A 23,209-nucleotide genomic window follows, 5' to 3' on the forward strand; every position below is an offset into this window, starting at 1 on the left:
ATGTGATTTAAAAATATAAGACTTTTTTTTACATAAAATGATAAGTTTTGAAACAGCAACAAGAATAGAGCCAATATCTAGATTTTCATTTGAAATATTTGGTTGCCGTACTAAAATGCAGCTAACACTTACTCTATCCGAATATTGTCATCGAGCTCCACATCTTCTAGAAATGTGTTGGCTACCAATTCCAGGGCATCTGTGGGCCAAGACTGGAACCAGTCAATTGTGCAGCAATTGATCAGGGACGGGAACATCCGCAGGTGGTTCCGGAAGGCGTCCCCAATCGGACTCATGGCTAATGAAAAGTAGACTTCGTTAGTTCTCTTTCTCCAAGTCAAGGAGGCTGAAAGGGACAGGCAGGTCTTTCCAAGGATTCTGGTGGGGTAAGGGAGCAGTCATGTTTCCTATTGGCACTCCAGGCTGTGATTGGGAATAGTCAGGATGAGTGCCTGGGAAGCACAGGGGGAATCATGGGATATTTTCAGGACACTTTGTGATGGGAATTCCGTTTATTACAATACCTTCTGGCTCATCTCCAGTATCCACATTGTCCCTTCCAGATCCTTAGGGTCACATAGCCAGAGTGGTTTGAGCCCTTTGACCCACGTGCTCTGTTTGTCCTGACTCACAGACATAAGGGAGCTGTGGGGCCATCAGCTTGTTTCTGACCCCATCCCCATCCAACCACAGAGGTTGGATTCTATGCTCCAAATTCCCTTCACTGTTTATTTAGACCCAGTGTGGTGGGAGGAAGCATAATGCACAGGTGAAAGTGTGAGGAGGTCAGCGTGGCTAAAAAAGAGAGAAGGGGAAGCTTGGTTGGAGATGAGAGTGGAGAGGATGCAGAGGACAGCCTGGCAGGTTGCCTTATAAGACTATAGGTTAGGAATTTTGGTCTTTATCTATTTGTGTATGTGTGTAAATATGCAACGATCACATTTGCAATACATGAAAAAAAAATCCCCATCCTGACTCAGTGGAACATAAAGGTCTGGAATGGACAGAGTAGACATAGAACAGTTAGAAGGCTGTAGAGGTGAGGTCTGGGTGAGATGATAGCAGCTTAGCTAATATGAAGGTGGCAGAGGTAGAGACAAGTGGGTAGATATGCAAGAGAGAAGGCGAAAACTGACAGGACATGGTAATAAGAGAGAAGTATTAAACACGACCCCTAAGTTTCTGGATAGACTGGAGATATCGTTCATAGAGAGAAGAACTCCAGGTGCTGTTCTGTGAGGTTGCCGGGTACTGTACTGAAAGGAAGGAGAGGGTTCAGAGGAGAATTCCGAGAACTGAGGAGAGTGGAACAGGTTTAAAACAGTTGTTCAGGACAGTGGAAGTTTCCAAAGGAATTCTAGGCACTGACCCGTGGGCGAGTGAGTGCCTTGGCTGGATCATTCCTGGTACCACGGTAAGAGGAATGGACTTAAGGCACAGGAGATCCTGAAATACCCAGAGGAAAAGGGCAAACTGAATTTGCTTCTTCTTACCAAGGACAATGTGAAGGTTGTTTTTTACTCTCTCAATAAAGAAGTTATACATAGAAAGAGGAGTGGCTTCAATCTTCTCGCCTTCTGTCCTTGCTGCCATTTGCATCTTCTCCACAAGGTCAGCCTTCTCGTCAGCGGGGAAGATGTTGGGCACGTCTCCCGTGTTCAGAAGCACATTGATGTCCTCAATGAATGACTCGTCCTTGATCTGGTTATCGGTGAGGAGGAACACAGTACTCTTGGAGGCCACACCGACCTGTAGCATGATCTTCTTCAGGTCCTCTCGCCAGTCATTGCCTGAGTAGCTCTTAGTGATCTCGATCTGGCACAGCTCATATGAGTTCATGAATGTGGACAGTTTGCTGGCACTTTGCCGCCCACTGCCCCCAATGCCCACCAGCAGCAAGTGGCCTTTGTTCTGCTTCAGGACCCTGCATATCCTGGAGATGTGCTCGATGGTGAACCTGAACATGACCAAGGACATGGGGGCCTTGCTGATGTTGTTGAACTCTTCCAGGTAATACTCCATGACCACTGTGAGCTGTTTTAAGTCAGTGATCTCATCATAGATTTTTTTGTCACTTTCTGGCTTGAAGAAATCTCCAAAGAAGAGGCTACGGATATTATCATCAACTATCTTTCCAGTGGGTGACAGGTGGACGAGGACCTGTGGGAAAGGTAAGTCTCAACTAGGCATTCAGCCAGTAGCCCCAGCCACCATGGTACTGAGAGATGTAGAGGGAGGGAGCAGGGGATGTATTTGTTTCCTCTGAGCATTCTTCAAAGTCATGGTTCATCAACATTTTTTTTTCTTTAAACAAAATATGTGGATCTCGTGGTTGTAAAGACTATGATGAAAGGACATTTGAGAAAAGAGTGTGAAAGCAAGGGTCAATCTGTTTGCTAAGTGATTAAAACATTGGTGGTCAGATTGTAAGATCCCAAGAGGAGGTAGTCGAAAGATGGCATCATTTTTAATGTATTTGCTCCTTCACCAAATAGAAGTGCGGGCATTTCCCTGGTCCCCACTCTGTACCTAGAGTAGAAATGTTTTAGATGCCTCTTCTTCCTGATATTAAAAACTGGCAGTGCTTCTGCACTTGGCCCCTGGATGCAACATGAAACACTTGTAATTTTTTCTTTGGAGAAATTGTAGCTTCTTAAGAATAGAGGTAGAACTAGATGATGCAAATACATAGGCTTAAAACTTTACTTATATCAAAATAGAAAAGAGAGGGCTTCCCTGGTGGCGCAGCAGTTGAGAGTCTGCCTGCCAATGCAGGGGACACGGGTTCGTGCCCCGGTCCAGGAAGATCCCACGTGCCGTGGAGCGGCTGGGCCTGTGAGCCATGGCCGCTGAGCCTGCGCGTCCGGAGCCTGTGCTCCGCAACGGGAGAGGCCACAACAGTGAGAGGCCTGCGTACCTCAAAAAAAAAAAAAAAAAAAAAAGAATAGAAAAGAGAAAATATTTACAAATGGGAAACCATGACAATCTTTCACTCGGGCTTTACCAAGGCATCAATCAAACCATGAAAACTCATGGTGTATTTATTTCTCAACTCACAAATTAACTGACCTTGCAAATGCATTTTACATTAATCATAAACAATAACATCATATCATAAACCATAAGTTTGAATGTATCCAAACTTATATGTTACCAGGGAAGTGAAGTGAAATTGGGCCAACTATTATGTCAGCAAACTGAGTGATTAGTTGGCTCAATACACTGTTTCTTGAGATTCAGAAAGTGGAGCTCTAAGTCTCTAGTAGGAAGACAATCTGAAATCTGAGACTAGCATGGTCAAATATTTGGGGCAATTTCTGAGGCCAAATGATCACAGGGTCTGGCTTACCTTTTCCACAGACTGCTTGAAGCAATTGGAGGTGGTTTCCCTCACCGTGTTGAAAAAGACCTGTCTGTCCTCATGATCAATCAGACGGTCATAGAAGACCCGGTAAACCTCATGGATCCAAAGCCGGATAAGCTTTTCTACATCCTGAAAATCCAGTTAATTATTTGAATAAATGGCAGGTGGTGACTGAGGTGGTAGTTCTCAAATAGTTTCTAAATCCTGGGGTCGATATGGGGCTTTAATGAGACAATGCTTACAAAATACTTAGCACAATGCTTAGCATAGATTAAATGCTTGATAGAAGTTAGATATTACTCTTATCATTGTATATTCCATGTAGCCAAGGATATCACTGAATGAACTTGATAACAGAAATGATAGCGGCTGACCTGTAGGTGGGTGTGAGGGCAGAGCAATACCCCTTGGATCACCCGTGAGAAGTCCCGCAGGTTAAAGACATAGTGTGACTTGGAGGGAGTTGGCAAGAAATTCTCCATTGCAGCTTTATAAATTGTCATCGTAGCTTGTACCAGCAACTTTCCATACCTTGGGAGGAAGGAGAAGGCAGACCAGTTAAAGAGGGGCCAGAACTGAGGACCCCAGGCCAATAACACAGGAACCTCTTACCTTAAGAACATCACATCAAACCCTTTTCCAAAGTGCCAGTCAGCGATTGAACTGAAAATCTTGGTTAAAATGTCATCCTCAAAGGCATTGATGGAAATGATATTCAGATGGCGAGTGAATCGTCCTGGAAAACATGCACAGGTGTGAGTGTGCATATATTCTCACACTTACCTCCTGGGCCTAGAGATCCTGAGATATAGAAGAGTTTTCCCTCTGCCTTAATGTTCTAGAGCTGTGCTGTCCAATATGGCAGCCTTATGAAAATTAAATAACATTAAAATTTAGTTCCTCAGTCTCACTAGCCACATTTCAACTACTCAAGGATAACATGTGACTAGCGGCTGTTGTATTGCACAGTACAGATACAGAACGTCTCCATGATTGCAGAAGTTCTGGTAATAGTGCTAGTCCAGTGCTCAAGGTTGTTAAAAGGTAAAGGCAGGGCTTCCCTGGTGGCGCAGTGGTTGAGAGTCCGCCTGCCGATGCAGGGGACGCGAGTTCATGCCCCGGTCTGGGAAGATCCCACATGCCGCCGAGCGGCTGGGCCCGTGAGCCATGGCCGCTGAGCCTGCGCGTCCGGAGCCTGTGCTCCGCAACGGGAGAGGCCACAGCAGTGAGAGGCCCGCGTATCGCAAAAAAAAAAAAAAAAGGTAAAGGCAATATATGATCATTGTAAAATAATCAAACAATTCAGAAATACTTTTATAGAAAGTATCCCTTACCTCCCACACACGAAATCCATTCTCTCTCCCCTCCCCACTGTTAGTCTGATATTCTTACATCTCTGTATTTGTATCTATATACCCAATGTTAGATGCCTATATATTTATAGTTATACTAGGTATCAGCTTTATTGAGATGTAATTCACATACTATACAATTCATCCATTTAAAGTACACAATTCAATGATTTTTTAGTATTTTAGTTGTGCAACCATTACCACAATCAATAGCAGAACATTTTAATCACCCCAAAAAGAAATCCTTTACCCACTAGCAGTCACTCCCCACTTCCTTGCAGCCCTTGGCAACTAATAATCTAATTTTTGTCTCTATAGATTTGCCTGCATATCTTCTTTTAAAAGTATTTTTCTATATAAAGTAAAGCACAGATATAGAAAACCACACAAAACAAATGTATAGTTTAGTGAATCATTATAAAGTTAACATCCTTACATCTACTATCCATGTCAAGAAATACAACTTTGCCAGCCCTCCATATATCCCATCCCAATCACAGACCTCTCCATTTCTCCCTCCAAAAGTTGTCACTATCCTGACTTTTAAAGTAATTGCTATCTTGCATCTTTATTGACCATGTGTTCATTTCTAGATACCAGAGTTTAATCCCGCTAATTTAAAAAAATTGATATGTCTTTTAAGTCTCTTTTAATCTATAGGTTCCCCCCTCCATCCCTTTCTTTTATCTTCTGTCTATTGAATAGCTGGACTGTTTGATCTGTAGAAGTTTCCACAGTCAGGATTACATGGTGTAATTTACTTGGTTCCTCTGCCCTTCGTATTTCCCACCAATTTGCAGCTGTACCTAGAGACTTAATCAGATTCAGGTTCCACCTCTTTGGCCACACTATAGGTGGTGGTGTAGTCCTTCATCAGAGGGCACATGATGTTGTCTCTCCCTCTGCAATGTTGGTAGCTACTGATTCTCAATGGCTAGATCCATTAATTCACTGAAGTTTGCCAAATGATGATATTCTGATTATATAATTTCTTTTTCATTTACTATATAGTTTATTAAAATATTAGGACTATTTTCAGAAGGGACACTTTCCCTTCATCTATTTGCTTATACAGTGGTATACTTCATATAAGAAAGTCAAAATAAATGCTTGCTTCTTTCCATTTATTTATCAGTTTTCAAGATAATGAACTGGTGTTTTATCATCCTCTGAAGATGACCAGCTATGATTGTTATTACTGATTCATAGACTTAAATATCTTTTGATAAATTTCAATCCATTTAAATTACTATCATTGTTGAAGCTCAAATTTCCCTGTATTTGCCAGTTAGAGCCTCCTTGTGTTGTTAACTGAATGCTTTTGACAGGACTCTGTAGTCTCTGAAAGCTTTCTCATGATTGGATATATGAAAACGTTACAGGCATATATGAAGACATTACAGATACATCTTGTATATTTCCTGTCCCAGACATGCAATAAGCCATTTCTCCAAGAAGCCTTGTTTATTTTAGTAGGAAACTGGATTTCAAGACCACAGTCTGGGTGCTAAGAATTCTTATTGTTAATGAGTTGGTTATTACTTTTTAGACCTGGAACATGAGTTAGTACTGATATTTCAAATTTAGGACTCCAGAGCTTTTTCTTAACTTCTTCTATATTGCATCTTGATTTCCTTTTCTCCACACTGAGTCCTGGTTCTCAAGCACACAAGGGACAGTAGAAACAGAAAATACTATAGTTACTCATTCATATAATCCTACTTTTTACATACAACACACTCAGAATAAGAATATACTACCGCCACCAATTACAGTAACAGAAGAGTTTAAAACTTCTTGTATGTGCTATCCTCATCCCCCTCCATTTTCAACTGTTCAATATCTACATCATCAAATCATATAGGCTTTATATGTTACAATCCATCCCATGTAGTCTTAGTTCAACAAATAACCACATTAAGTAATGCTCACTACCAGTTGTTATATTGATCTCTTTATAGCTATTTTGATCATGTGAAACCCATTTTCTAACAGATTCCTGAGAAAGGGCTTATGGAAATAAGTCTCTGAGTTCTTGCATGTTGATAATAGTTTTTATTTTATACTTGAAGGTCAGCTTTGCTGGCAACAAAAGCCTTGACTCTCATTGTATTCCCTCAAGTATCATAAATATGTTATTCCGTTTTCTCTAGCATAAAGATTGCAGTTGAAAATTCTTAAGATGATCTAGTTTTCTTTAAAGTCCAGTGATTTTACTAGTCTTGGTAATGATCATTTTTGAGTCTGTATTCTTAGGTACACAATGTACCTTTTCAATATGTAATTTTCAAAAATACTTTTTTGGGGGGCGCATTTTATTGGATTATAGCTTTTATTATTAGTTCTGTTTTCTTCTTTGAAGAAACTTCAGTTTTCTTCTTTAGACACTCCTGTTAGTTGTATGTTGGATTTCCTCTACCTAACTTTAATATTTGTTACTTTCTCTCAAACCTTTTAGTTCCTTTCTTCATTTCTAGAAAAAAATTTTATTGTGATAAAATATACATAACATAAAATTTACCATTTTTTAAGTGTACAGTTTAGTGGCATCAAGCACATTCACATTGTTGTGTGAACATCACCACCACCTATCTCCAGAATCTTTTCATCTTCTGCAACTGAAACTCATGAAGCCCTAACTTCCCATTTCCCTCTCCCTAGCCTCTGGTAACAACCATTTCACTTTTTGTCTCTGTGAACCTGAGTACCTCATATAAGTGGAATCATATAATATTTGTCCTTTTGTAACTGGCTTATTTCACTAACATAATGTCTTTAAGGTTCATCGATGCTGTAGTATGTCTTTATTTTTTTTCTGATGAAAAAATTCCTTCTAATTTTTTATTTCTTAAGGCATTACTGATTGTATTTATTCTATTTTTGCTCCTTTTAGTTTTGGCTTCATTTCTAAGGTAACTTTTTTTCCCTAATTCTTGAGTTCCATCATTCAATTTCTAAGTTTTTCTAATTCTGATTTATGTCATTCTTTCCTGCCTTGTATTATCTCATCAGTGTCTTTCAGATTATTTTGAAGTAATAGATTAAAGTTTTTAAAGTATGTCTTTCTGTTGTGCTTTTGAAGTAGGGGTGTTTTTCTCTACTCTCTTCCTTCCTGCATTAATTTTTATGAAACATGACCTCAATACTTTTCTTTGCTCATTTTTATATATGCAATTAGAGAAGGCTTGACTCAGATGCCTTTTCTAACTCCACAAAGTTTCCTTTTCTGTTGATTTCTTAAGTGTTCAAAAATATAGTGACTTGCTTTCTGAACTTTCCTGCCTCTGTTCCTCTCTCTCACTCTCATTTTGACCTTCTCTTTCCTTTGTTTCTAGTAATCTTAACTTGCTAAATTCTGATTCAACTCCAGTTTCTCTTCAGTGTAGGGTCTCACCTTGTATGGAAGACCTGGGTTGTTAGTTTAGAGAAATCACAACTGGCTATAATGCTCTAGTCCCTCAGAGCTCACTGCACATTCACTGTGCTTACTTGTTATTTGAGAAGGTAAAAGTCCTGCCAACTTCAGCTCCTGTTCTCAGATTGGCTGCCATGCTTATCAGTGAATACCTGTTTGCTACTTTGGGGTTCAACCATTCTCAGGTCTGTTAGATGCCTCAATACTTCCCTCTGCTTTCTCCCGCACAGAGGCAGATAACATGTGGGTCTTGTAGCTGCCAGTGGTTTGTTCCCACCAATTATACTTTAGAATATGTGGGGAATACTCTGCCAACTAGTTTTGTTGTAAATGTTGTTTATAGGTTTTTGGTTTTGCTATCTAGTTGCTCTGTTTATGGGAATTTGGGAAGAGCCAAAAATGATGATTCTGGCACAGCTGCTGCCATTTTTCCCAAAACTCTTTTCAATATATATATATGGCATTTTTTTAAAAAAAGGAAAATATATATGTCAGTACATAAGTATTATATATATATACATATATATATATATGTATATATATATATACTCCACTATACTTATGTATTGACATATGTAGGTTTTTCTTTTTTTTAAAAAAAAGCCAGAATAATATTTTACACATTGATCTGGAACCATTTACAGTTGTGTGAACTTGAGAAATTCACTTACTCTTTTGTTTCTTTTTTTTTCTTTTCTTTTTTTTTTTTTTTTTGCGGTACGCGGGCCTCGCACTGTTGTGGCCTCTCCCGTTGCGGAGCACAGGCTCTGGACGCGCAGGCTCAGCGGCCATGGCTCACGCGCCCAGCCGCTCCGCGGCATGTGGGATCTTCCCAGACCAGGGCACGAACCCGCATCCCCTGCATCGGCAGGCGGACTCTCAACCACTGCGCCACCAGGGAAGCCCCACTTACTCTTTTGATGATAAGGATACTAATAGTACTTAATGTTTGTTAATGTTACCTAAACCCAGATCAGTCTTCTGCCAAGCCATACTCTCAGCCACCACACTAAACTGCCTTGAGCTTCAGGTTTCCCATCTCAGCCCTGAAAGCTGGCAGCTGGTCTGGCAAATATCAGCTAGGCTGTTAGTTCTCCACTGAACACAATTCCATTAAATATCAACATCAGACGAGGTCACTCCCTAGCTATGATGGAACAAGACAGAAACAAGTTTGCTCTGAAACCATGAAAACTTCCCCCCTAGCTAATATGAATGACTCTACTTCTTTACCAAGCAGAGAAAAAAATTAAGATACCCACTCATCAAATTGTCCCCACTTCCTGAGATTACCCAATCCCAGAGTCCCTGGTTCCTTAAGCCTTTCCTCACATCACCCAGCACAAGTCCATTTAACTCTCTTACACCAGCCACTCTCACGGTTCTCCATGCTGTGCAGACACCCTTTCTGCAGCAAATTAATAAACCCAATTTCACTTGACTACAGATGTGTTCCTGGCAGACTTTGGGCACTGGTCTTTATTATAGGATCTTTTCAAATATCATATATGTGACATAGCCTGAAAACTGTCAACTGCTGCACAAATGTTAGTAATTACTATTTCCATGATATGTACTGGAAACAGATATTCCCTTTTGAATAGATCTCCACCCCCTGCCAGTTTTATTGAGATATAATTCACATATAACATACATAAGCTGAAGGTTTACAACATGATGATTTGATGCATATAGATATTGCAAAATGATTGCCACAATAAGGTCAAGTAACAATTCCATTGTTGCTGTTGTTGTTAACTAGAGTCACCATGCTATACATTAGATTCCCAAAACTTATTCATCTTATAACTGGAAATTTGTACCCTTTGACCAACATCTCCCCATTTCCCCCATCCCCTAAACCCCGGCAACCACCATTCTACTCCTGTTTCCATGAGTTTGGCTTTTTTAGATTCTACATGTAAGTGATATCATATAGTATTTGTTTTTCTCTGACTTATTTCACTTAGCATAATGTTCTCAAGGTCCATCCATGTTGTCACAAAGGGTAGGATTTCATTCTTTTTTATGGCTGAATAATATCCCATTGTGTGTGTGTGTGTGTGTGTGTGTGTGTGTGTGTGTGTGTGTGTGTACATCTTTATCCATTCATCCATCGATGGACCCTTTGGTTGTTTCCATGAGTTGACTATTGTGAATAATGTTGCAATGAACATGGAAGTGCAGATATTTCTTCGAGGAAGTGATTTCATTTCCTTCAGATATACCCAGAAGTGGCATTGCTGGATCATATGGTAGTGCTATTTTTAATTTCTTGAGGAACCTCCTACTGTTTTTCATAGTGGCTGCACCAATTTACATTTCCACCAACAGTGTACAAGGGCACTTGTTATCTCTTGACTTTTTGTTAATAGCCATTCTGTCAGGTGTGAGGTGATATCTCACTGTGATTCTGATTTTCATTTCTCTAATAATTAGCAATATTGAACATCTTTTCATGTGCCTGTTAGCCATTTGTATGTCTTCTTTAGAAAAATGTCTATTCGAATTCTCTATCCATTTTCAAATCAGATTGTTTGTTGTTTAGCTATTGAGTTGTATGAATTCCTTACATATTTTGTATATTAACTCCTTATCAGACAGATGGTTTGCAAATATTTTGTCCTATAGAATGACTAGGTCTTAGAGAAAAGTAATATACCAAGTTCCTCTCCCTCTCACTAGTGAGAGAAGTGTTGAATTTATAGATGCCAAGTGCCTGAGATCCTGTTATACTCAAACCCAAGGCAAGGTACCCCTGGACTCTATACTTGAAGTGGAAGGTGATGGGTTTGTATACCCAAGTAAAATCACCCTGCTTATCTTCCTTATTTTACAAATGAAAAAGACAAATGCCACAGGGGAGAGCAAGGCCACAGAATCTTAAGTCTGGAAATGGCATTAAGATTCTTAACCAAGGATGTATCTCAGAATAAAAGTATGAAAATCTGTAGACCTAGATGGATCAAGTTGCACCTGAAGCAAAATATATTCCTGAAGTGTTAGATGACAGGGGAAAAAATCTTCTTTATTTGTTTGTTTATTATCATTATGATTTTCCTTAGGCCACTTTGGGTTAGGTGTTCTGTCTCTGACAATCCAAAGAATTATGAGAAACACAACAGGTGAATCTGTCGTGCACCCTTAGTTGAGAACCTCTGATCTAGCCTCCCTCCTGGAACACATGCTGTCCACACTGAACTCCCTTCTTCATGGGACTCTCTGTTCCTCTAGCCAAAGACTCCGCAAATCCTCTTTTCATCTTCCCATCCTATTTCATACAACTACCAACATGAAATATTCAAATGACACTCCTGGAAGCTAACTCAAGTGTCTCTGGCTACAGCCTAAACACACCTTTCTCCACCTTCCATCAGGATGAGTGCCCTGCACCAACCCTCCATCCATGAAGGTGGTCTGGCTCTGCAGGGGGTGGGTGAAGAGTAATGAACTCTCTCCTTCACGTACCAGTAATGTCATTTCTTCCTCCACCAGGGGGGCCCATGGCTGTCACAAGCAGCACATCAACGATGTCCAGCTTGTTTGTGTCCTTCTTGTCAAACCAGTAACCGTGGTCAATCCACTGCCTCAGGAGCTCAATGGGGGGCTGGGCCCCATACACCTCTTTGGCTGGCATGTTGAGGTCATCTGGGGAAAGAAGCCATGGCCACAGATTGTAAGTCTATGGGATCCTTTGCTCTCACAGGAGGTAGCAGATGATTATCCCTCCATGGGAGAGTCTGTGCCCAGTTGTTACATCCTCACTCTAGGCAGGGCTCAGCCAGTGGACATTCTTACCATAATGGAAGAGCTTTTCCTGGGTTCTGGGCTCTACTGCTTTATTGACAGATTGGCATTAACAAACAGACATTTAATTTTTTCCCATATTTCCTCCAGGGTAGGGATTGATTTTCTAAAATAGCATATTGCTCAGTCCTGGTACATAGAAGGCACTCAATAAACTCCAATGAACATTGATTAAATGCCCAGTTTTGTGTCACGTAAGATTTTAGGAGTTTTATACATATTATCTCATCTAATCAAAATAATAACTTTATAAGGAAGAGAGTATTACCTTTATGTTAGAGGTGAGGAACTGAAGGTCATGGAATAGTATGCTTAGGGTTAAAAAGTGAGATTTGGACCTAGGTCTGTTTGGCTGCAAAGCTTAATCTGTTTTTGGATATACCATAAAAATAGGAAGGGAGAAAAGACTGGAGGAAAGGAGAAAGGGGGAAAAGAAAGGGAAACAAAATAGGATCCCTGCCTTTAGGGAGCTGTTACTAATTGGCAAGGATATAAATACATGCAACATTTACTATCAATACATGAATTTTAAAGACAGGACATGAGATAACCCAGAAGGGCAGGGCATTACTATTACTAAATGAGAATTTTATGAGTCAGCAGTAAGAGAGTGGAAAAGATAATGTATTTGGCACCACGAAACCTGGTTTTGGCTCGTGGTTCCAGAATTTTCTAGATGTTTGACCCTGAACACGGAATGTAACCTCTGGAGCCTCAATTAACTGACTAGTAAAGTGATAATGGTGGCTAATAAACTGATGGGGCTGTGAGGCTCAAACAAAATAAATGAGGAAGTGCTTTGTAAACATAAAATCCTGGGAAAATTCAATGTGCTTATTTCACAAATATTTATTTAGCAACTATTATATTTCTTCATATACTGATAACATATTTATCTGGCACATAATGGAATAGAAGCTCATCACAAAGTGTGAGTTGCTTCTGGAGATGCAAGAGGGCAAACACCACAGTCCCCTTCTGGACCTAACTGCCTCTCACTATAAAGTAACTTTGCCTGATCCACAGGCTCAACTTCATTCCAGGAGAAACTGGGATCCTCCCTCAGGCAAAAAGGCCTGGACTGTGCCTCACTTACTGAAAAGTTGGCTTATAGTACATGGTTAACAAATACTTGGTAATGAATGAAGGAAAGGACAGGAAACAAAAAATGAAAGAAGGAAGAGAGGGAGGGAAGGGAAAGAGGAAGGGATGGAAAGATGGAAGGAAGGAAGGAAAATAGGAGGGGAGGGAAGGAATGCTGAATTATATTAACCAGAAATAGTTTATCTCCCAGAGAGAGTAAAAGGACTATACAGTGGCTGTACAAGGGGAGATTCTGTTTTGCTGCAGCTTAGAGTAGAAGAATTTGGTGTGTCCAGATGCAGGCCAATGCCTTACCCACAAATACCACTGCTTTCTTCCCTATGGGAGGCCCAAAAAGGCCCTTCCGCCGTCGATCCAGCTTGGACATGATGATATCCTGGGTCTGACTGGCTGAAGTTCTGGCAGAGAAATTGATGAAGTTGGGCAGATAAGTATTTTTGGGAAGGCGGAAAAGGAAGTTGTTGGTGATGACTGATTTGCCAGTGCCCGTGGGTCCTACGAACAGCATTGGAATCTCATGGTCCAGGTAGGTTTTCAAGAAGAAGGACTGCCGGGCTGTTTCCATTGTGGGGATGATGAGTTCTGAGACCTGTGCCACAAAGACATGGTGAGTCTTGGTACTGAGCCCAGGAGATTGGGTCTTGGAATTCAGGAGACTTGGGTTCTATCCTTACCATCCGTTCAGCTCCATCTCTTATTTATCTTTATGATCTTGAGTATTTTACCTCTCCAGGGGCCTTAGTTTCTTCATCTGTAAAATGGGGATAATAATGGCACCTAGTTCACTGAGCTGTTTTGAGGATTAAATTAAATCTTGCACGTAAATATGGGCATTTTAGAGATGAGGAAACTCTGTTTTAGAGATGAGGAAGCTGAGATCCAGAGCTCACTTACACACCAAGTAAGTGGAAATGCAAGGATTTTAATTCCAGCTTGTCTGATTCCAAGGTTTATATTCTTAACCACTGAAATGTCATATTATAAACACCAATTACAGTAAGGATGGGTCTATAGCTACTGCCGTCTGAGACCACTGCTCTGAACCAAGCTGACTGCCTTGCCCCAGGAAAGGTCCACCTCCCATACGCCACCTATACTGCTTGTTCAGGAAGGGTTAGGTGTGACCCTTGACCCCCATTCCCTGTGCTTGTTCCTCATCTGCTTTTCCTAATGCTCAGATTCTTGGTTGTTCCTATTAACTCTTTTTCCAATATGGAAACTGCAATACTATTCCTGGTATTCAGGCTCCAATTGGGCTCTAAGGGCTTGGTCTTGAGCTCCTGGAATCCCTATTACTTATCTGTCTACTACTTAAATGTCTAGACTAGAAGGGGCTAGTGAACATGGAGCCACTGTTGTGCTGTTGTGCAACTCTAGGGAGCACCATTCACACTATGGTTTATGTAAATGGTGCCTCTAAAGCAAAACTAGACCATGATGCAAGTGGCACCAACAGGGACTGTGCAACATGGTGGCCTTGTGTATATTGGTAGACAAAAGTCTTGGCTTCTTTTGATAAATAATTTGATCAAAGTAAAAGGAGCAGATAGAACAAAGGAATTGAAGGGGTGAGGAAGAGAATTAACAGGTGTTGAGCTATGGATGTTTTGCCTCTGTTATTCCCTGCAGCTTTCCTAATAACCCTCTGAGGCAGGTATATTATTAGCTCACTTTTTCAGATGAAAAAATTGAGACTGGAGGATGGCTGGCTAACTTGTCTAAAGCCACATAGCCAGTAAGTGATACTGAATGCAGAACCAGGTACCAAGACTAGGAATGTAAAGCAGGTTTTGTTTCTTAGATTTTTATTTTCAGGGGCTAGAACAATTTTTTGACAAAGGAAAAATTCCCAGCAGAACTGAAATATTTTCTGCATTGGACTTTTATTTGTATGAATCCAGCAAGATTGCAAACCCCTGGAGCTCTGGTGATGAAGCTCTTTAAGGAGAATGAAAGTTTAGGGCCTCAGTGCTGTGGGGTTCTTTACAAGACAGCCTCCAGGGTGTGTCCTGAACTCAACACACATTCACTCCTGCTTACTGCACCCTTTTCACAAGCAGCTGTGCTCCTGTCTGCTGTCTGACTTTGTCATCAGTATTTCCACTTTCCCATCCACCTCCTACTACTCTATCTGGGGCCTGAACAATCTACAATCACCCCCAGAAAGATAAATTATGTCCACTAGATAACTGCAAATAGAGGCACGAAATTGCACATCTGGAAAAAATTTTCCACGAGGAAATGAGCAGGAGTTGTAGGTGAACTGTCTGCTAACCAGAAAATCTATTAATCAATACCCATTTTTCTGAGAATTCTGATTAAAGAAATCTTTCTCTGGGGATTTTAAAGAAAAGGCAAGGATCTTTTTGGCTGAGGTATCTGAGAGGTGGACTGATGACCGTCTGGCATTATAGACAGTGATAATAACCAGAATAGCAGCAGCATAATCTAGCACACAGTGTGTGCCACAAATTCATGTATAATGTCTTCAATCCTTGCAGCCATCCTTTAGGTATTTTTTTCTGCTATTGTGTAGTTGAGTAAATTGAGGCAGAGAGAGTGAAGGCTGAGTAAGGAATCTGGGACTCTCTGATTCTAAAGTCCATGTTTTGAAGGCTCAGTCCAGCTCATGTTTGAACCTTTTCCTAAAGTAAGTTCTTGAAAATGCTAACACAGACCTGCTGTTAACCTCTCCACTTTGCTGAATATCAGGTCATTACCAAAGTTCCATGGCCAATAACTCTCTTTTACCTTTGCATTTGCTGGGATATTTTCCTCCTCTTTGGTGATATACTCTGTCCATGTGTACCAATGTCCACCACCTTGCTTGAGGAAATAAAAATCATAGATGCTTCCTGTACCCAAAGAAATAGAATAGGTTATTAGTACATCAGGGGTTTACATTTCATATTTGAGGTATTTAACTACCTCAGCCATAGGCATCTGAAATGTATAACTACCGGTACTGGCATAGTTGTGTAATGGTATAACCTGGAACAACACCTTTTAAAGGGTAATAACTTTATTATATGTATAAAAATAATAGGTGCTAATTATACAAATAATTATTCTTAATAATATAAAGAGGAAGTATTGAAAAGAACAAAAAAGGAAGAAAACAAATCGCTCCAAATCTCACACCTAGAGATAACTTTTGATGGGAACCCTTCCAGTCCTCTCTCAAGACACACAAACATATTAAAGATGGAAGTATAGGTAGATGAAAGAAAGGATTTTATTAGAATAGGATCATTTGATATTATATATCATACACTATGTATATATATGTGATTTATATTAATACAACATAAAATATAATTATATTTTTATATATTACACTATTAAAAATAAAAACATTAAATCTAATTTTACTTAAATTAGAAGAAAAGGAGACTAAAATGAAACTGAAGGACCTGCTAAACTTCAGATAATCATTATTCACTACAAGAGATACTGGTTCCTAAAAGTGGTTTCTTTTTTTTTTTATTCAATTGAGGTATAACTGACAAATAACATTATATTAGTTTCAGGTATAGAATATAGTGATTCAATATTTATATATACAGTGAACTGATCACATTATAAAATTATATTAATAAAGATTGTATATATAATATATAATGCATGTAATGTCAAATGATTCTATTCTTATAAAATCTGTCACTATACATAGAATTTTTTTTCTTGTGAGGAAAACTTTTTTTTTTTTTTTTTTGTGGTACGCGGGCCTCTCACTGTTGTGGCCTCTCCCGTTGCGGAGCGCAGGCTCCGGACGCGCAGGCTCAGCGGCCATGGCTCACGGGCCCAGCCGCTCTGCGGCATGTGGGATCTTCCCGGACCGGGGCATGAACCCGTGTCCCCTGCATCGGCAGGCAGACTCTCAACCACTGCACCACCAGGGAAGCCCAAGAGTGGTATTCTTATGTCACATTTTCTTTCCTTCAGAATGTTGCAGACCATTGTTCCAGTGTGTTTTCTTGCATTCTAGGTTGCTGTGTGTAAGTCTGAGGCCCATCAGATATTTCCACTTTTATTGATTTTTCTTTCCTACACAGATGCGGATGGAATCTCTTTTATCCTGGAAGTCCAATAATTTAATCATATTATTTCTTTTGGTCAATTATTCTGGATCAGTTTTTCTTGGAATACAGCATACTCTTAAAATTTACAGAAGCAGTTCTTCATTTTAGGAAAAATTTCTGCATTTATATGTTAGTATATGTTGTCTACACTATTTATTGGGTTACCCACTAAAGGAATTAGCACTGTTTGGTCTCCATATCAGTCATATTCTTTATAATTGCTCTTAGACTTCATCTTCTGTAGCAAGTGTAGTTATCTGAAACCTTTCCTCTAAGCCATTTGTTAGCTGTCTAGACTTGTATGCTTTATTCCTTGCTGGTTCTCATTTATTAGATCATTAATAGCATTGTTTAGATCTCAATTTGTTTCTTTGGTTTCTCAACCCCTCTTTTTCTCTGATTCTGCGGTTTTATCACCTCATCTACAAACTTTAAAATGACAGATTTATTAAGATATAATTCACACATGATATAAAATTCACCCATTTCAATTGTACAATTCAATCGTTTACTAAAAAACATGTATGTATGAATATACTAATATTCACAGAGTTGTACAGTCATTACCATAATCAATTTTAGAACATTTAATTGCACCAAAAAGAAACCTCATACCTCTTAGCTGTCACCTCCCAAATCCTCTTCTCGTCCGTCCCTCATCTCCCCACATGCCCACAACACTAGGCAACCACTAATGTACTTTCTGTCTTTATAGATTTACTATTCTGGACATTTCATATAATTGAAGTCATCCAATAGATGTTCTTTTGTGACTGGCTTCTTTTACTCATCATAATGTTTTTAAGGTTTATCCACATTGTATCATGTATTATTACTTCATTTCTTTTTATTGTTGAATAATGTTTAATTGTATGGATATACTATATTTTATTTATTCATTCATCAGTTGATGGGCATTTGGATTGTTTCCACTTTTTGGTCATTATGAATTATGCTGTTATGAACATTTGTGTACAAGTCTTTGTGTGGACATCTGTTTTTATTTCTCTTGGGCATATATCTAGGAGTGGAATTTCTTGGTCATATGGTAACTCTATGTTTAACTTTCTTTTGTTTGTTTAACTTTTGAGGAACTGCCAAATGCTGTTTTCCAAAGCTGCTGTACTATTTTACATTTCCATTATAACATGTGAGGGTTCCAATTTTCCCACATTCTCACCAACACTTGTTGTTTTCCATCTTTTTTATTATTCTCATTGCAGTTGTGAGTTGGTATCCCATGTTTCTTTTTTTTTAAAAATTAATTAATTAATTTATTTTTTTGGTTGTGCTGGGTCTTCGTTTCTGTGTGTGGGCTTTCTCTAGTTGCGGCGAGCGGGGGCCACTCTTCATTGCAGTGCACGGGCCTCTCACTGTCACGGCCTCTCTTGTTGCGGAGCACAGGCTCCAGACGCGCAGGCTCAGTAGTTGTGGCTCACGGGCCCAGTTGCTCCGCAGCATGTGGGATCCTCCCAGACCAGGGCTCGAACCCGTGTCCCCTGCATTGGCAGGCAGACTCTCAACCACTGTGCCACCAGGAAGCCCCGTATCTCGTGTTTTTGATTTGCATTTTCCTGATGGCTAATAATGCTAGTAATGTTGAGTTCTTGTCATGTGCTTGTTGGCCCTTTATATATCTTCTTTGGAGAAATGTCTATTCAGTTACTCTGCCCATTTAAAAATTGTGTTATTTATCTTTTTATCATTGGATTATAATACTTCTTTATACATTCTATATACAAGTCCCTTATCAGATATATGATTTGCAAAAGAAATCTCACCCGTTCTGTGAGTTGTCTTTTCACTTTCTTGATGTTGTCCTATGAAGCACAAAAGTTTTTAATTTTGATGAAGTTCACTTTAACTATTTTTTCTTTTGTTGCTTGTGCTTTTGTTGTCCTAAGACATTGTTGCCTGTCCAAGGTCATGATCATTTGCACCTATGTTTTCTTCTAAGCTTTCATAATTTTAACTTTTGAATTTAGATCTTTGATCCATTTGAGCTAATTTTTGACTATGGTGTAAAGTAGAGGCCCAGATTCATTATTTTACATGTATATATTCATTTATTCCAGCACCATGTGTTGAAAGGATTATTCTTTTTCCATAAAATTATCTTGGTACCCTTGTCAAAAATCAAGTCACTATAAATATGAGGGGCTTATTTCTGGACCCTCAATTCTATTCTATTGATCTATATATCTATCCCTTTGCCAGTAGCACATTGTTCATCTATAAATTTTAAAAATTAAATTTATATTATTACTAAGTTCTTGCAACACAAATAATTTATGTTTCTTAGGTCATGTTTTTCTTTTAGATCCTCATCCTCTGTCTCTCTTTCTTTCTGATGTTCTTACTCTGATATAATCAGGTAAAATCTTGACATTTTCCCCACCATTATCTAGGGTGAGTTTATTTCCCTCACTTTCTTGGCCACAATTCAAGGACTGGTGTGTGGATTTCTCTTCTGTAGCCTGAGGGTACAGGGGTTGGGTAAAAGGAAATACTCAGTTGCCCTTGCCAGGAAACCTGGGCTTTGAACTCTCTTTCTAAAATTTGGCCAATTTTCCAGAACCATGGGTCCATCCCACTCCCACCCCAGTTAGAGACATGATTCACTCCTGAAAAATTCAGCTCACTTCCCCCACTCAGCATGGAGCTCTGGAAGATGCAAACCCTGGTAGTTTCTCCCACTCCTAATAAGGTCCTACCAAATTATGGAGGGGTTTCATGCTCAAAGGTTTCTCTTAGACATTTTTTTTGCAGCTGCCCAGTCACCACTGCCATCTGCTTTTTCCACACTGGTGATTACCAATGAGAACTCTCAGAAATTTGTCAACTCACCCCCTTTCCTCTCAGCATCACTTTTAGAAGGACAGTGGGGTTGTGGGTTCTGCGTTGAGAGATACAACATGCAGGATCTTTTGTTTCTCTCCTTATCCTCTACCTCTCAATGTTTAAAGAATCAGGCTGTAACTGGGAAATTTTTTAGGCTTAAACTGTTGTTATTGTTCATATCATTATGTATTATAGGAGAGAGTTTCTATTATCCTACGTCACTGTGCAGCTCTACCTAGAAGTCAATCTGGTACAACACTTTTAGAAAGCAATCTGGCACTATGCTTACAGAGCTACAAAAATGTCTCTAGTCCAAGTCAGAAATCACATTCTGGGAATTTATCATAAGGGAAATAATTCATAATGAAAATAATCTCTCTACATGAGTACACAGCACCATCTGTGATAACAAAAATTTGAAAATAATTTACATGTCCCACATTAGAAGACCAGTCAAAATTATGTCTTATAAAATGAATGGAATACTTTGCAGTCATTAAAATGATAATTACATTATTTACAAAACAGAAATAGTTGCACAGACATAGAAAACAAACTTATGGTTACCAAAGGGGAAAGGAGGGGGGAGGGTTAAATTAAGAATTTGGGATTAACAGATACCACTATATCTAAGATAGGTAAACAACAAGGACCTACTGTATAGCACAAGGAACTATATTCAATATCTTGTAAAAACCTGTAATGGAAAAGAATCTGAAAAAGAATAGCCATAGGCATATAATGTGTGTTTATATAAATATATTTATATATATATAAAACTGAATCAGTTTGCTGTACACCTGAAGCATTGTAAATCAACTATACTTCAGTTAAAAAAAGAGAGGGACTTCCCTTGTGGCACAGTGGTTAAGAATCCGCCAGCCAATGCAGGGGACACGGGTTCGAGCCCTGGTCTGGGAAGATCCCACATGCTGCGAAGCAACTAGGCCCGTGCGCCACAGCTACTGAGCCTGCGCTCTAGAGACCGTGTGCCACAACTACTGAGCCTGCGTGCTGCAACTACTGAAGCCCACGTGCCTAGAGCCCGTGCTCTGCCACAAGAGAAACTACTGCAATGAGAGGTCTGCACACTGCAGCGAAGAGTAGCCCCCGCTTGCTGCAACTGGGGAAAGCCCGCGCGCAGCAACAAAGACCCAACGGATCCAAAATAAATAAATAAATAAATAAAATAAATTTATTAAAAAAAAAAGAGAGAGAACTAGGGGCAATGATGTAGATACACGTTCTAGAGAGATGAAGTGACCTTAAGAAGAGAATTCACATTATCTAGAACTAAGAGGAAGATAAGGAGATATATACCCAATTAATACTTAAGTAAAATAGAAAACTAAAAAATGAAGTTTTAAAATAAATTATCTATTAAATACTTTAAAATGATAGCTACAAAATCTAAGTATTAATAAAGAAAAATGCATTCAAGAAACAATGACAGATAAAACAGAAGAATAAAAAAGGGAATATATACCATTATGTCAACTATATAAAGAGATGAAAGCAGATGGACAAGATAGAGAAAGATATTTTGAAAACTGAAATACTTGTGATAGTGTGGTATGAACAAAAATATTTTTGATCATTTTTATTTAATAGAATTAAATTGCTTTTATAATAAAAAAAGAGATAGAAAAAGCATGATTCAGAAAAGCATTTATCCCCTTCTCTTGCTGATGTTATTAGCTAGAGTTAATTTGTGGCTTGATACAGGAACATTTCGGCCAAAGAGAAAAGGTCCAACTGAGTAAAAGTGGATTTACTGCTGTGTGATCTTGGCCAAGGTTACCATTTGCATATCTGTAAAATGGGCCTGATTTTATATAAAGCTTAGAGAATCCCTGTGGAAGGTGAATGAGATATATGTGTCAGACATTTAGCATAGCTGTGGGCACACAGAGAGGCACTTGAGAACATTTAGCTCTAGGTCTGTTTGGTCCTCATCAGAGTAGTGCTCCTGTTCGCTCTGCACTGTGATTTTTACTCAAACTCTGATGCAAGTGCAGGGGTAGAATGGGGAGAATAGTAGTAGAAATCCAGGAGGATAAATTAGTTCTATCACCTCGGACCACCCCCTGTCCCAACTGTTTTCCTCGCCTTCACTTGGGAGAACAAGATAAACTTCAACAGAGAGGTGAGTGGGTTTTCAAAGACACACAATGGGGGACTTCCCTGGCAGGCCAGTGGTTAAGACTTCACCTTCAAACGCAGGGGGTACGGGTTCGATCCCTGGTCAGGGAGCTAAGATCCCACATGCCTCATGGCCAAAAAACCAAAACACAAAACAGAAGAAATATTGTAACAAATTCAATAAAGACTTTAAAAAAATGAAAAAACAAACAAAAAGTAAAAGAATAAAGGGAAATTTAGCACTTCTGGACAAATAAAGATCAATGTTAGATGATGTTAACCCAACCTTGAGGGAATTCCCCAAAGGACTGCTGGCTTTCCTTAGTGTGCATTCCCCAACACAGTTCCTTCAGCACTTATTTGAGAGATCCATGTGCCCCCAGGCTCCTAGATCATGAAAAGCCCAGAAAACAACATCCCATGAGGTCAGAGAAGGCCTCCCTGGAGCTCTCACCATGAGAATTTTAAACCCTGTGGAAAGGCTAGAAAGACATTTTAAGCTTTTTAAGATGGTAATAAGAAAGTAAAATCAAAGCCAGATCAAGAGGCCACATACTACATGATTCCATGCATTTGAAATGTCCAGAAAAGGCAAATCTATAGACAGCAGATGAATGGTTGCCTGGGGCTGAGGATGGGAACAGGGATTCACTGAAAATGGGCATGCAGGATCTTACTGGGGTGATCCATGTTCTAAATTTGTTCTAATGTTCAATATTCTAAAATTGGATTAGACAGTTGCACAACTAGGCAAATTTGCTAAAAACCACTGATTTGCTCACTTAAGTGAGTGAATTTTATGATATGTAAATTGTACCTCAATAAAGCTGTTATATTAGAAAGAATTCACACTTGGCAATTAAAACACATCTTTGGATTCAATGGGTTCTGTCTAGGAGCTTTGTAATTTCCTATTGTAAAATACTTAGGAAGGCACAAGAGAAAGGAGTGGAATAATGTCACTGAAAACAAAGACTAAAAGAAGCTAGGCAGAATCTCCTCTAACTAAATAGTAGATGAGCTGGACTGAGAAATTTTACCTCAGGAGACTGCATGAGAAAGAGCAACAGGCCCACTGGGTATATGCCTAGTCCCCCCTCCC

At 39.4% G+C, this 23,209-nt stretch overlaps 1 protein-coding gene across 1 annotated transcript in view; it reads right to left on the reverse strand.

Annotated features, from left to right (window-relative positions):
- DNAH3 (dynein axonemal heavy chain 3) overlaps window positions 1-23,209 on the reverse strand; it is a 189,277-nt gene that overhangs the window by 43,909 nt on the left and 122,159 nt on the right. The window contains exons 41-48 of the mRNA XM_079946098.1: window positions 15,794-15,897; window positions 13,337-13,631; window positions 11,600-11,779; window positions 3,977-4,100; window positions 3,739-3,895; window positions 3,350-3,493; window positions 1,494-2,160; window positions 133-298 (exon numbers count right to left, since the gene is read on the reverse strand). Of these exons, the coding sequence (XP_079802224.1) occupies window positions 133-298; window positions 1,494-2,160; window positions 3,350-3,493; window positions 3,739-3,895; window positions 3,977-4,100; window positions 11,600-11,779; window positions 13,337-13,631; window positions 15,794-15,897 (1,837 nt within the window). The remainder of the gene's footprint in view (window positions 1-132; window positions 299-1,493; window positions 2,161-3,349; window positions 3,494-3,738; window positions 3,896-3,976; window positions 4,101-11,599; window positions 11,780-13,336; window positions 13,632-15,793; window positions 15,898-23,209) is intronic.

Source organism: Stenella coeruleoalba, assembly GCF_951394435.1.
Source record: "Stenella coeruleoalba genome assembly, chromosome: 15".
Taxonomy (NCBI): Eukaryota; Metazoa; Chordata; class Mammalia; order Artiodactyla; family Delphinidae; genus Stenella; species Stenella coeruleoalba.